General features: G+C 40.8%; 1 protein-coding gene across 1 annotated transcript in view; it reads left to right on the top strand.

Moving 5' to 3' along the window:
* Nucleotides 1–13: 13 nt before the first annotated feature.
* Nucleotides 14–15167, top strand: part of PSMD12 (proteasome 26S subunit, non-ATPase 12) — a 28394-nt gene continuing 13240 nt past the window's right edge. The window contains exons 1-4 of the mRNA XM_026512425.4: nucleotides 14–274; nucleotides 8508–8567; nucleotides 8654–8782; nucleotides 13403–13510. Coding sequence (XP_026368210.1) covers nucleotides 167–274; nucleotides 8508–8567; nucleotides 8654–8782; nucleotides 13403–13510 — 405 coding nt within the window. The 5' untranslated portion in view covers nucleotides 14–166. The remainder of the gene's footprint in view (nucleotides 275–8507; nucleotides 8568–8653; nucleotides 8783–13402; nucleotides 13511–15167) is intronic.

Below are 15167 nucleotides of genomic sequence, written 5' to 3'. Positions count from 1 at the left end.
GGCTGTCCGCGGCAGTGCCTGACTGGCGGCCAGCGCAGGGGGCCTCGTGGGGTCCTTCGCGCGGGCTCCCCACGCACTGCCTGAGCGGGTGAGCAGGAGGCTTCCGGTGTGGGTGACGAGTGGTGGCCGAAGCAGGGGGACATCAAGGGACGTTCAGGCAGGGACCATGGCGGACGGCGGCTCGGAGCGGGCTGATGGGCGCATCGTCAAGATGGAGGTGGACTACAGCGCCACGGTGGATCAGCGACTGCCCGAGTGCGAGAAGCTGGCCAAGGTGAGGGGAGGCCGGCTGGCTGTTGGCGGGCGCCAAGGGCTGAGTCACGGCGCGGAGCTTGCTTAGGCCTCGGGGCCTGCCGGCTGGAGGGCGCGTTCCCCACTGCCTGCCCAGCCCGAGTTGGGCCTGCATGAGTAGGAGGTCCCAGGTCCGCTCCGCAGCGGGAGCATGCTAGTGCATACAGCTTCCCAAACCCTCCCCAGGACAGATGGCCACTTCCCGGAGGAGTTGGGGCCCCATAGTACTTTTTGCCTTTTCTTGGTACTGTTTAACGTTTACTTTAGCAGTTTCCCAGGGGTTAAGGCCGCTTTAGCGTTCAGGCTAGGTTAGAGAGTTGAGGTCTATTGCCCTTGCTGAATCAATTTATGTCGTTAAGTTGTTTACGGATCATGGGATGTTCCTGGCTTTTAGCCAGGCGAAGGGTTAGGAAAGTGGTAGGGCGAAGGTGATTAGCACAGGACCCCTGCCCTTACGGAGTTCGTATACATCACGAATTAGACGAATCAGGCATGGTGGTGAGTGTCACACAAGTATAAACGTGCCGTTGGAACACAGAGAAGGAAGCTGTTCGTTCTTACTGGTGGGATAAGGGAAGGTTTTCCAGAGAAGTTGACGTTTGTATTGGGCCTTAAGAAAAGTGGGATGGGGAGGAGCCGTTCCTGGAGCGGGAACTGCAGAAGTAAAGACAAATAGTCACAGAAGTTCAGGATAACCTCATTAGGGGAGGTCATGAACAGTGGCTTAGCTCAACCGCTTATCTCCCCTGGAACAGGAATTTAACTTGATCCTAACATTTATTAACCCCCCCCCCATGTGCCAGGCAACTTCATGTATCATTTTATATATAAAGAAACCAAGGCTTGGGGAGTTTCTTGTGGAACATTACAGTTAGTAATAGAACTGGGGGTTTCAAAACTAGGTTTGTCTGACTAGGGTTTGGATGGTTGTTGCTAAGAATCCTTACACTCAGGAGCTCCTGGGTGTCACAGCGGTTAAGCGCCTGCCTTCAGCTCAGGGTGTGGTCTCGGCGTTATGGAATCGAGCCCCACATCAGGCTCCTCCGCTATGAGCCTGCTTCTTCCTCTCCCACTCCCCCTGCTGTGTTCCCTCCCTCTCTCGCTGGCTGTCTCTATCTCTGTTAAATAAATAAATAAAATCTTAAAAAAAAAAAAAAATCCTTACACTCAGTCCTCATTAAATTCCTTGACCAATCCAGCCACAAATATTTATTGCTATTCACCTGGGATGCATGTACTAATAGAGTTGTTTTTGTCCTTTAAAAAGCTTACTGCATAAGTACATTTAAGTGTAATAAATTCAGGGACAGGAGGAGTGTCAAGTATTATTTCACAGTACTATTTCTTGGAAAGAAACCTTTTCAGTACTTCTCCTTTTTCTGATAAAGGATTTAATAGAGCTTTACAAAAGACAGGGATAGGGAAAGATGATGAAGTTGATACACCTGAATTTCTTAACTGCAGTACACTTGATGGAGGGGAGCCATAAATTCATCTCTGTACTTACTGGCAGCTAGTGTAAAGAAACATCTTGTATATAAGGGTTGGAAAACACCTATAGTGCCAGGCAGATAACAATCGCTGGCATTTAGTGAATACTTTCTACAGTGCCAGACACCCTTCTGAGTGCTTACATGCGTTAGCTCATTCGGTCCTCACCTTAGCCCTAGGTGATAGGTATTGTTGTTCTTCTTATTTTACAGACATGAAAACAGTCTAAAAGAAGTTGAGTCACGTGTTCCAAGGTCATACAGCTAGTAAAGTGGTGGAGCCAGGATGCAGACCAAGCTGACTGATTCTGGAGCTTGTGCTCTTACCATGCTATCCTGCCTAGTGAGCCAAGTGAACTTCTGAGCACCTGTCCAGGGAAAGGGGGCAGCTTCACCTCCAGTTAATCTTTGCCTATTGGGGATGAAGGCCAAGCCTTGTCAACTCTTCTAATTTGAGGGAGAAACCAGGAAAATGGAGGTTTTTTTTATATGAATTGCCTCAATATTTAGAAATGACACAAATCTGTTTTAAAACACGTTTGAGCCAATACCACATAGATCGAACAAAACATATGTATGGGTCAAAGTCAGCCCCTGAACCACCACTTTGGAAGTCCTAGATTGCTAGTGTCCAAAGGAAGAAACCATTTGCTTTAAAAAAAATACAGCTATTCCTAAAACTGAGACCTGGGAGGAAAAAATCTTCCCTTTACCTTTTTCTTCTAATAGCCTACTGTCAGTAATCAGTGCTAGACATTGTGGGGAGTACAAAGATTATTATGAGATGAAGCTCTTGCCCTCAGATAGCTTATAGGTCAGTAAGAAAAAAAAATTTCATTTATAGTTGTAGTAACCGTGTGTATGGCATTTATTTAGGAGATTGTGGTTAGTTCAAGATGGTTGAAAAGACTTGCAAACTCAGATGCCTTTTTAGGTGTCAAATTGGTAACAGGGAATGTTGGTGCCTGTTGAACTGGGTAAAATTAAAGCCATCTGGATTTGTTTTTCTTTTTTAAGCTAGTGAACCAGTGGAACAAAACAAGGCACAGGTGTGGGTTATTTTTTTGTGAAGGAGGCAGGTAGAGGACTGGGGGGTGGCAGGGTATAAGTGTTTTGTTTTTTAATGCAAACCCACAATTTTCAGCTTTTGGATTAGATGGTTGTCTTGCCATCTAGTTAAATTTTATTAAGGTTTGTTTCTTTGTTTTGCCTTTTATTTTATCTTTTAAAAGACTTTATTTATTTGACAGAGAGAGTGAGAGTGCGCACAAGCTGGGGGTGTAGCAGGCAGAGGGAGAGGGAAAAGCAGGCTCCCCGAGGAACAGGGAGCCTGATGCAGGGTTTGATCCCAGAACCCTGGAATCACAACCTGAGCTGAAGGCAGATGCTTAGCCAACTGAGCCACCCAGGTGCCCCTATAGAACACTTCAGCATACATTCTTCTGTTTTTTACTTTGAGCTCATTAGTAAAACTAAAGAAAGTTTTATTGTTTTTACCTTACTTGTGAGAAAACTAAGGTTCTTGCAGCTTAGGTGGTTTATCCAAAGTCTGCAGCAAAGCCAGATCAGGCTCAGGTCTCCTGGCAACAGGTAGTGTTCTTTTTGCTACATCCCACGACCTCTTTAAGAGACTTACTTTTGTATTTAATTTCCTTAAAACATTTCTTATTTTTAATATGAAAGACATTTGAAGATAAAAATTATGTTTATGGAAACTTAATAAGAATGTACCCAGCGAGGAAAGCACAGATAACAGAAACCTTCAAGAGGCAAACTGAAGTATAGACGTGGGTGGTAAAATTGCCAAATCTAGGCCATATGAATCTCCTACAGTGACCTAGTACAATTCTGTTTCTGTATCCCAACACTCACCTAACATTCAACAAATAACACCCAGTCACTAATATTTATTGCTGTGTACTTTCCTTTTTTAAAAAAAATATGTATTTATTTGAGAGCACAGTTGGTGGCACCGGGGTGGGGGTAGGGACAGAGGGAGAGAGAGAGAAGCAGGCTCCTCACTGAGCAGGGAGCCCAATGCAGGGCTCCATCCCAGGACCCTGGGATCACGAACTGAGCTGAAGGCGGACACTTAACTGACTGAGCCACCCAGGTGCCCCTGCTGTGTACTTTCTATATAACATTAGCTGTTGTGATGATGATAATATATTCCAGGCATATCTTCCTAGGTATTGCTTTAATCCTTAGAGCAACCCTGTGGGGCAGGAATTTTAGTATGCTCATTTCACTGAAGAGAAAATTAAGGGTCAGAGAGGGCAAGTGTCTTGCCCAAGGTAACACAGTGGTAGACCTGGCATTTAGACCCAAGCAGTCTGGCCGCAGAGCCTGTGTTTTTAACCATTACATTCTGACGCCTCTGTGATTGGTATTTGAGGTTGGTGAGATAATAGGAGTGATACTAGTTCTTGGTAATGGTTAGTGCTTCACCCGTGTATTAATTAATCTAAAGAGGGCCTTTTCTGAACTGCAACTATATAGTACTTAGCGGTTCTTACACAGAGGATCACCACCACCCTTCTTGATTGTGGTATATTTGTTACGTGGGTATTTGGGGATTATTTACATTCTTAAATTGAATATGTCCTTTGGTTCTCCTTCATGTCTTTTCATTTGGTTAGCTGTAGCCTCTTTCTCTCTCTTTTTTTTTTTCTTAAGATGCTTTTTTTTTTTTGTCTAAGATTTTATTTATTTATTTGACAGACAGACAGCCAGCGAGAGAGGGAACACAAGCCAGGGGAGTGGGAGAGGAAGAAGCAGGCTCCCAGTGGAGCAGGGAGCCGGATGTGGGGCTCAATCCCAGGACCCTGGGATCAGGCCCTGAGCCAAAGGCAGAAGCTTAACAACTGAGCCACCCAGGCGCCCCTAGCTGTAGCCTCTTAAGGTTACTATCAAAAATAAAGAAGAGGTGAAATGTAAAACAATTTATTGACTGTTAGTAGTTTGGACAAAAAGACCCCTTTAAGAAAAAGGTCATGTGAAAGCATTGAATTGGCATTAAATTTCAGCTATTGGCCTTTTTCTTACTTATTTAGGTTGTTTAACAAATCATTAAAAGAGTGGATCCTTTTAGGAGTTAACGGACACAAACATACAGAATTTACAGATACCCAACATGTATTAATGTTGAACAAACTCCTTAGTCATTTACCTCATTTACAAAGATTATTTTAATGAGAAAAATGAGTCACAAAAGTCACATGTTCTAACGAGTTAGCTTTGATAGCTCTGACCATCTTGTCCCTCTGAGTTGAAAAGCAGCATCAGAAGGTGGAATTTCAAGAACTGTGTGAATAGATAGGAAAGAAGGGAGGAAGATGGTTAGCCATAGCCTTGAACATGGAAGAATGGGAGGAAAAAGTGGGATAATTAAAGAATTGAGAGTTGTATTTAATGAAGTTGATGGTAGCATCCCTCAAATAGCACTGAATTGCCAGCGATGTAACTCGTCACATCCTACTTAGTGTGACAGTGAGAATCAGGAATTCTGAGCCATGAAGGTCATCTGATAGTTCTGTCATTGTCAATGCATACTACGTACAAGTTGGTGCATGGGAAACAATCAAACATGTTCCAGCCCTGAAGGAACTTATAGACCACTTAGGCAAGACATGCATATTAATAACTGGTACAAGGTGTAAAGGGATGTACCATAACATGTACAGAAGCAACATGATGTGCTTTGCTAGGTACAGAACTCTGAGCTGCAGTGGTGGGCAGCATAGATGCAGTCCCCACTCTTACAGAATTTACATTCTAGTGAGATTCCAGTGTGAAAATGGAAAAGAGTTTGGAGTCATTACAAAGCAGAAAGTCAGTGGGCTTGTGAGTTAAACAAGGAAGTGCTGAATAACTACTGACTATGGGGAGTTGTTTAAGAATGCCTTCCTGAGAAGGTAACAGCTGATGTTTTGTTGATACAGCCCATGGCTCTAGAGTCGTATGTGATTCCTTCACATGTAGAGTGCAGTTCTTTAAAACCCATACTCTGGGGGTGCCTGGGTGGCTCACTCTGTTAAATGTCTGCCTTGGGCTCAGGTCATGGTCCCAGGGTCCTGGGATCGAACCCCGCATTGGGCTCTCCACTCAGTGGCAAGTCTGTTTCTGCTCCCTCTCCCTCTGATCTCTCTCACTTTCTCTCTCAAATAAATAAAATCTTAAAACAACAACATACTTCTGAATTGAAATACTATAGACTATACTCTGTTGATTATAGTCACATGACTAATAGTAATTGCAAAAGTGATAGGTGACCATTAATGAACAGTATTTTATATCTTAATTATTTTTGCACTACGTTTGTTGCCAGATAGTAACCATTTCCCTAATGGAAATTACCTTGATGGAAGCAAAGATGTGATTTAAACTGGTTACGGTTTGGTGTCATGGAAGGAACACTGGACCAGAAAGCAAGAGCCCTGGGTTCTGGTTCTGCTGATAAGTTTTGTGGCTGAGCTGTTTGGTCCTTAGTCTTTTTATACTCTAAAATGAGGTGATTGATCGCATTAAATAATCTGCAGCAGTCTTTACAGTTCTAAGATTCTTTGATCTTTTATGATTTATTAGCCTTTACCTTTGAAGAATTTATGGATTTGTTCTTTTCCTCTGATGGACATTTAGTCAGCATTTATCATACATACGAATCTATAGAGTTTGCAGAACTGAGGCTCCTCCTCTGCATACGAAACATTGTTGCAATTCTAATCTTACATGTTTCAGATTTAACTATAATAATCATATAGATTTGAGTTAAAGTTCAAATAATACCTGTATAGTACATATTCTGTGCTCCATAGAAAATTCATAGTTTAAATGTTATTTTGGAAGATATGGAAAGAGTATTTTGAAAATTCCAAACATTATTTGTATCCTTAATTCAAAAACTGTTTGTTTGTTTCATCAGTAAAAGAGTAGTACTCATGTACTATCCATGAATGTCATTAAAATAAGTTTCAGGGCACTTGGCTGGCTCCGTTGGTGGTGCATGTGGCTCTTGATCTTGGGGTTGTGAGTTTGAGCGCCACATTGGGTGTAGAGATTACTTAAAAATATAATAGTAAATTTCATTTATAGTTAGAAAACCAATTTCAAAATAAAACCATCCTCATCACTTTTTTTTTTTTTTTAAGATTTTATTTATTTATTTGACAGAGACAGCAAGAGAGGAAACACAAGCAAGGGGAGTGTGAGAGAGAGAAGCAGGCTTCCCTGCCGAGCAGGGAGCCTGATGTGGGGCTGCATCCCAGGACCCTGGGATCATGACCTGAGCTGAAGGCAGACGCTTAACAACTGAGCCACCCAGGCGCCCCCCTCCCCATCACTTCGAATTCATTCACTGTTACGAATATCAGTATCTTAAATACTTGCAATTTTTTTTTGCTGTGGGCTGGTTTTGTTTTTATCACAATGTGGTGTGTTTTGGTTTTGTTGTTTGTTTTTGTTTTTCTTTTTTAGAGTTTACTTACTTAGTTGAGAGAGACCAAGAGCGAGAAAATGATCCCAAGACCCCAAGATCATGACCTGAGCCAAAAGCAGACGCTTAACTGACTTAAGCCACCCAGGCACCCCACAATGTGTGGTTCTTAATAGGATAGCTTATTTTAGTCCTGATGTATTACCACTTAAGTTTATATCATTTGAATTTTGTTATTCCCATTTCCTGACGTGCTCCCCAGGAAGAGTATTTTTTGTATATAAGAGATACAGGATATTGTCAGTTGACAAAAAGGGGTATTCCATTTGGATCAGTATCTGCTTAGAAGCATGACCTTTGGTATAGCATATATGGATATTCTCAGGTGGTCTTCATTTCCTTTAAGCACAGTTATAATTTACTTTAAAAGTCATTGAAGAATTAAGGGCCCCTGGCTGGCTCATTTGGCAGAGCATGCAACTCTTGATCTCGGGGTCGTGAGTTCAAGCCCCACTCTGGGCATAGAGCTTACTTTAAAAAAAAAAAGTCATTGAAAAATTAAACCAGGGTTTCTTATCTTTTCACCACCAAATATCCTTTTTATTTTTCCTCAAAACAATGTTTTAAAGTATTTGTTATGGTGACTTCATAAAGAAATCATTCATTTTTCCCATTTTTATTCCTCAAAGACACGTATGTGTAAGTGCCACTTAGAGTCTCAGTTCGAAACAAGATAATCTGGTTACCACACTGACTTGATCAGTTAGAATCCAAAACAAAGACTTGACTTTTTTTCAGGTGTTAAATCATTGTTCTTTTTTTTTTTTAAGATTTTTATTTATTTATTTGACAGAGAGAGAGACAGCCAGTGAGAGAGGGAACACAAGCAGGGGGAGTGGGATAGGAAGAAACAGGCTCCCAGGAGAAGAGCCCGATGCAGGGCTCGATCCCAGGACTCCGGGATCACGCCCTGAGCCGAAGGCAGACGCTTAACGACTGAGCCACCCAGGCGCCCCTAAATCATTGGTCTATATTCAGTTTCTCCTAGGCACTTTGAGTTGTTAAAAACAGCTGTGGGCCCCACTTTGGGAACCACTGGCTTAAGGAGTCCACAGGAAAAGCAAGCACTACCAAGAGGAGAAAACCAAAATAATAGTGGTAATGGGGGTGGCGCTTTTCCTCTGAAATGGATTTTTTTTTCTTTTCTGTGTCAGAAACATCTCATTTTAGACTAGTTTGTTTGGTTTTGTGTTGGTGGTAGTGTTTTCATGGTTCATTTTTATCTTTTGTTTTAGGAAGGAAGACTTCAAGAAGTCATTGAAACCCTTCTCTCTTTGGAGAAACAGACCCGCACTGTGAGTAGATTATAGTGAAAACCTCAATTATCATTAATTTCACTTAACAGTGCTCCATTAACTTCAATATATTTTCATTCTTACAGGCTTCTGATATGGTGTCTACATCCCGCATCTTAGTTGCAGTAGTGAAGATGTGCTATGAGGCTAAGGAATGGGATTTACTTAATGAAAATATTATGCTTTTGTCAAAAAGACGGAGTCAGTTAAAACAAGTGAGTTCATGACTACATTTGCATTTAAATAAGGACTTTAGAAAACCGTTCTATGAATCTGTTTTAAATTTACTGTTAAATCAGCATTACATTCTAGACAGTTTTTAAAAATTCTGTCCATATTTTTATGTCAGCTGTTTTTATGTTTTCTTCTAGTTTTTATATATTTGCATATTTTTACAAAATTGTGCTGAGTGTTGGTGCAGCTTTGTTCTGTTTCCATGTGGCTCCATGTCTTAATGTTTATTATTTTTTTATTTTTTAAAAAAGATTTATTTGAGAGAGAGTACGCACGTGTGCGCGCACACACGGTGGAGCATGTGAGGGGTGGGAGAGGGAGAGGGAGAGAGAGAGAATCTCAAGCAGAATCCCCGCTGAGCGCAGAGCTTGGAGGGTCTCAACCCTCAGATCCCGACCTGAGCCAGAATCAGGAGCTGGACATTCAACTGACTGAGCCACCTAGGCACCTCCTCATGTTTATTATTTTAAATGATTGTGTTATAATCCATCAAATTGATCATCTGTAACTTACTTAGTCATGTCTTTTATTAAATATTTAAGATTTAACTTATTTTGAGGCCATTTTTCAGACATTAGTTTGACTAATTTTGTTTAAAGATTATGTTCTCATTTGGTGTTTTGGGGAAGCTAGATTTTCTTTACTGTTTTCCCTGTTTTTTTGCTTGAGTTTTTGTTATTGTTTTTTAGTAAACTCTGTGCCCAACATGGGGCTTAAACCTATGACCCCAACGTCAAGAGTCACATGCTCTACTGACTGAGCCAGCCAGGCGCCCCATTCTGTTTGAGATTGAGATATTTAAATGATCCTGTGTACAAGTAGATTCCACTTGTCATTTATATCTCATCTTTCAAATGCTGTTCCCTGAGTAGTTTCCAGGTTTTTATTTTTTGCTTTCAAATAAAGGTATTAACATTGTAAAACAGGATAGTAGTAGTGGAACCAAAAACAGAAATATGGTGTTCTTGTTCAAATCTCTTGTTTTATTAATTAGGTTACTGCTAGAGTGAACCTAGTGTTAGAGTGGGTTAAATTATTTTTTTGCAAAAAACAAATTGGTTTTCTTCTTTTTTTAGATAAGTTTACATGCATATAATTTGTTGTCAAGAATTAACATAGAGGGGCTTCTGACTGGTTCATTTAGTTGGTAGAGCATGTGACTCTAGATGTCTGGGTTGTGAATTCGAGCCCCACATTGGGTGTAGAGATTACTTAAAAATAAGATCTAAAAAAAATTAATATAGATTTGAGGCAGTCTAGTATATATGAATGAAATTGACTTAAATATGCCTTTTACTGCTGAATTCTGTGGTTTGAGAGACCATCATAGAGTCGACTGAGAGACTGGCATAGATGAACCATTGTCTTCCTCTGATTTTCTAAGAGATTTGCTTTCTAAGGACAATTGGAAAGGGCTGCTTATTTGTCTTGAGGCAATCTGGGTTAAAGTAAACAAAAATATGTGTTTTATGTAGTACTAGTGCCATTCAAAGCACATACCCAAAAATACAGATTATTAATAGAGTCATAACATTTCAGAGCTAGTAGAAGGGACTGTTTAACTCTGTGGCTTTTCTGATTGAAAAACTGACATTTGTATGTAAGACTCTCAGAATGTGAAGAAATGTGCCAGGTAACTTCTAGTTCCTAGACGAGATAAATCACAAGTAATAGTAGTACATCTTTAGCAAGGTGATTTGTTTTTTTAAAAGTTATACACAGAGGGGCACCTCGGTGTCACAGTCGGTTGAGAGATTGACTTTGGATTTTGGCTCAGGTCATAATCTCGGGGTTGTGGGATGGAGCCCTGCGTCAGGCTCTGCACTCAGCACGGGGTCTGCTTGTCCCTCTCCCTCTGCTCCTCCCCCAGCTCACTCTCTGGCTCTCTCTCTCTTTTTTTCTAAAAAATAAAATCTTAAAAGTTACAGACTCACACAGCAATATATAGTGAGTGACATAGAAGAATAGTGAGTGGCGTTAGGAGACATGAAAGGGGGAAGAGGGGGTTTTGATTAGGTTTGTCAGGGGAGGCTTCCTGGAGAAAGAGGAGTTTGAGCCAGTCTCACAGCTGGCTAATGGCATGACCACAACTGTGGTGGGGCTTCTCTTTTTGCTGTGACATAGGTCTTCTTAGCTCTGGAAAGTGCTTAAGGACTCAAAATGTGCCTCTCCTTTTCCCGTAATTACTTTTTACCTAAAACTTTTCTTTTTGCTCTACCAGACTTAGAAAGTAATGATTTTCTTAAAATAACCTTTTCTAGATTGCTTAAAATTAATGGTTTCTAATTCACTGTCTGTCACTTGAGCCCAGGGGGTAAGCCTCACTCCAACTATGACTTACCTGATGACTTGTAATTTTTTCAGGGAACAGCAGGATGTTCACTTACCATTAGAATATTGATGTAATTGTTTTGTTTTGTTTTTCTTGTACCCCATCTGATTTCTGTTAATGTAGTTTTTGCACAGCTTTTAGAATTACTAAGTCGTATGCCCTTCTAGAAATCATGGTTATAATTAGTGTTAGAAGGATCATTTTTTGAGATGCAAGGTGTCCCAGAGCCTTGCACTTATTGAAAGAGTTATATTTTATAATAAAACTTTCGCTTTCTGGAACTCCTGTGTCTGAACAGCCAATTTTTCAGGTAATTAGAAGTTCGACCTGAGCTACATGAATATTGTTTTTCAAGAAAATCTTTGCAAGCTATACCATGGGATTTTTTTTTTCAGCTTGATGTATAATTGACAGAAGGTATTCTGTTCACTTTTCTGCCGTCTTAAACAAAATAGGCATTTTCTTGATTACAGAATCCTAATTATTATTTTCAATGATTATGATAATTGATAATGCTGTTTAGAATCTGTATTAGAGGGGCGCCTGGGTGGCTCAGTTGTTAAGCATCTGCCTTCGGCTCAGGGCGTGATCCTGGAGGCCTGGGATCGAGCCCCGCATTGGGCCCCCTGCTCCACTGGGAAGCCTGCTTCTCCCTCTCCCACTCCCCCTGCTTATGTTCCCTCTCTTGCTGGCTGTCTCTCTCTCTGTCAAATAAATAAGTAAAATCTTTAAAAAAAAAAAAAAAAAAGAATCTGTATTAGTGGTTACAAAATACAGGCCATGGACCAAATCCCACCTGCCAGCTTTGTAAATAAAGTTTTTATACATAGCCATCCATTTGTTATACATCATCTGGCAGCTTTGTAGTTACAAAGGCAGAGTTGAATACTAGCCACAGAGACACCCTGTGGCCCACACAATTTAAAATATTTACTATGTAAATATTTACCAAAATTTACCAAAATGTTCAGAATGTTAGAGCTAGAGGTAATGTAGTCCAACCCATTTATATTATCTTTGAGGAACCTGGGCAAAGGACATGTGACCATCAATGTCATATTTCATTGGGGGGAGTATGGGTAGGACTATGGTTTCTCCTCCCTACCCAGGGGGTGGAATTACTTAACCTTCTGCCTCTGCCACTGACTCTTTTCTTTAGTCACAGTATCTGCTGGCTATGGCTTCATTGTGTTCACAGCCACCGTTGAACTCTGCTTTTCTCTTCTCTTTCTTCCCCCTTTCGTCTTTTACAACTTCTATGCTTTTTTTTGGCTCCAGAAAAAGCCAGTTAGGAAGCCTTTTTTAGATTTTATTTATTTGAGAGAGACAGAGAATATAAGCAGAGAGATGAAGAAGCAGAAGCAGACTCCCTGCTGGTCAGGGGGTGCAGTGCGGGACTCAGTCCCAGTACCCTGAGATCATGACCTGAGCTGAAGGCAGACGCTTAACCGATTGAGCCATCCAGGCACCCCATCTAGGAAGCCTTCTAATAGACATCCTTGAACACCCCTTTTGTGTAATAAGTTCATGGTTTGTAGTGGAGAGGTGTAAAGTCTTTCATCTGAGGTTTTCCTAACCTTTTTGAATTTATTACTAGGTGTTTAGTACTTCTTAGGTATCAGAGACATTTTTTTTTTAAGATTTTGTTTATTTAAGAGAGAGAGGGAGACAGAGCATGAGCAGGAGGGAGGGGCAGAAGCAGGCTCCCCAATGAGCAGGGAGCCCTATTCCGGGCTCAATCCCAGGACCCTGGTATCATGACCTGAGCCGAAGGCAGCTGCTCAACTGACTGAGCCACCCAGGTGCCTCCTATCAGAGACATTTTGATTTTTTTTTTTAAGATTTTATTTATTTATTTGACAGCACAAGCGGGAGGAGAGGCAGAGGGAGAAGCAGGCTCCCTGCTGAGCAGGGAGCCTGACGTAGGGCTCAATCCCAGGACCCTAGGATCACAACCTGAGCTGAAGGCAGTGGCTTAACCAACTGAGCCACTCAGGCACGCCATGAATTTTTTATTATTATTATTATTTTTTATTTTAAAGCAAGCTCTACACCAGCGTGGGGCTTGAACTCACAGCCCTGAGATCAAGAGTTTCATGCTCTACCAACTGAGCCAGCCAGGTACTCCTTATGTTTTTTAATAGGCATATCTGTATCTATAATTGTTTGGTAAGAGTAGATTTGAACATAGTTCTTCCGTTGATGAAATACTTCCTTTTAAATTCTATGAGGAATGACTCTTACTTATGCATGGTTTTTACTATTTTAGGCTGTTGCAAAAATGGTTCAGCAATGCTGTACTTACGTTGAGGAAATCACAGACCTTCCAATCAAACTTCGATTAATTGATACTCTACGAATGGTTACAGAAGGAAAAGTAAGTTTTCCATTGGCATAACTCACAGTGGAAAGTCCTGTCTTTTCTGTATTCAGAGATTCTTATGTAGACATTATATTAATAGATACGTATATATTTTTTAAGATGACAAAATAGGTCGTCACCTTGATTCAACCATTATCTTTGTACATTTCCTTCTAGTATCTTCCCATATACAAATGAATGTATTTACTTATTTATATATATATATTTTTTAAAGATTTTACTTTTACGTAATCTCTGCACCCACCGTGGGTCTCAAACTAATGACCTGGAGATCAAGAATCGCATGTTCTTCTGACTGAGCCAGCCAGGCACCCCTAAATGAATATATTTAAATAGTGGCAGTCTCAATATAGCCAAATTTTTCTAGGAATTAGTGATCTTACTCCAAATTTACATGTAGTAATAATGAATCAAAGATAAAGCTAATTCTCCACCCTAGCTTAGATCTGCTTGAGAAATCTATGTTTGGGATAGCTAAGGTTTCACTCTACTATTTAAAATAATAGAGTACTGGGGTGCCTAACTGGCTCAGTTGGTAGAGCAAGTGACGCTTGATCTTGGAGTTTGAGTTCGAGCCCCATGTTGGATGTAGAGCTTACTTAAAAAAAAAAAAAGTAATAGCGTATTCACAGTGTAGGTTTAATTTTCAGGATTTCACTGTCTTGGCAGAATCCATTTGTATTTCTTTCGATCCCTTTTTCCCTCCTAATTTTTCGTTTCTCCAAAAACGACAAGTATGAAATGGTGACTGAGGTAAGTATATATTTTTTCTGGACTGATTTTTGCGATCTGAGAATAAAAACTTAGCTTATAATTAACTTATTAGGTCTTGACTGTCACTTTAGTAAAACTTTTTAAAAGATTTTATTTGTTTTTAAAGATTTATTTATTTTAGAGAGAGCGTTGGTGGGGGAGGAAGAGAGAATCTCGAGCAGACTCACCACCGAGTGTGGAGCTCAACATGGGATTCAATCTCATGACCCTGAGATCATGACCTGAGCCGAAATCAAGAGTCAGACGCTCACCGCACTGAGCCACCCAGGTGCCCCAAGATTTTATTTTTTAAGCCCCATACCCAACATGGGGCTTGAATCTGCAGCCCTGAGATCGAGAGTCTTACGCTGTTGTGACTGAGTCAGCCATGTTTATGGAGCACCCGTGTTGTGCTAGATCCAGAATGAATATGACACTGTTCTTTACCACCTCAAAGAGATCCATCATAAAAACAGTCACTGGGCTGTGTCTTGACTGTTGATTTCGGCTCAGGTCATAATCTCAGGGTCATGAGATCGAGCCCCGTGTTGGGCTCCCCGCTGAGCAGGGAGTCTGCTTGAGATTCTCTTCCTCCTTTTGTCCCTCCCCCCGCTTGTGCCCACGGTCTCTTTCTTTCTAAAATAAATCCTTAAAAAAAGAAAAGAAACACATGGAACATTTAGGAAAATGAAAATAGTTTGTTTTTCTTGGAGATTGAGGTTTTTGGGGGTGGAGTAGGGAAGGGGGTTGCTGCAGAACAAAGGCTAAAGGGATAAGGAAGCCTGAGCATGAAAATTAGTTCCCTAGACTCCATTAGGCTGTAGTTATATTTTTGATGTTTAATTTGCTGGAAATTATAAATCCACTAATATTACTTAATAACTGCAAAAAATGCTAG

Source organism: Ursus arctos, unplaced genomic scaffold, assembly GCF_023065955.2.
Source record: "Ursus arctos isolate Adak ecotype North America unplaced genomic scaffold, UrsArc2.0 scaffold_24, whole genome shotgun sequence".
NCBI lineage: Eukaryota > Metazoa > Chordata > Mammalia > Carnivora > Ursidae > Ursus > Ursus arctos.
The sequence above is the reverse complement of the archived record's forward strand: the minus strand, read 5'-3'. Positions and strand labels throughout refer to the sequence as shown.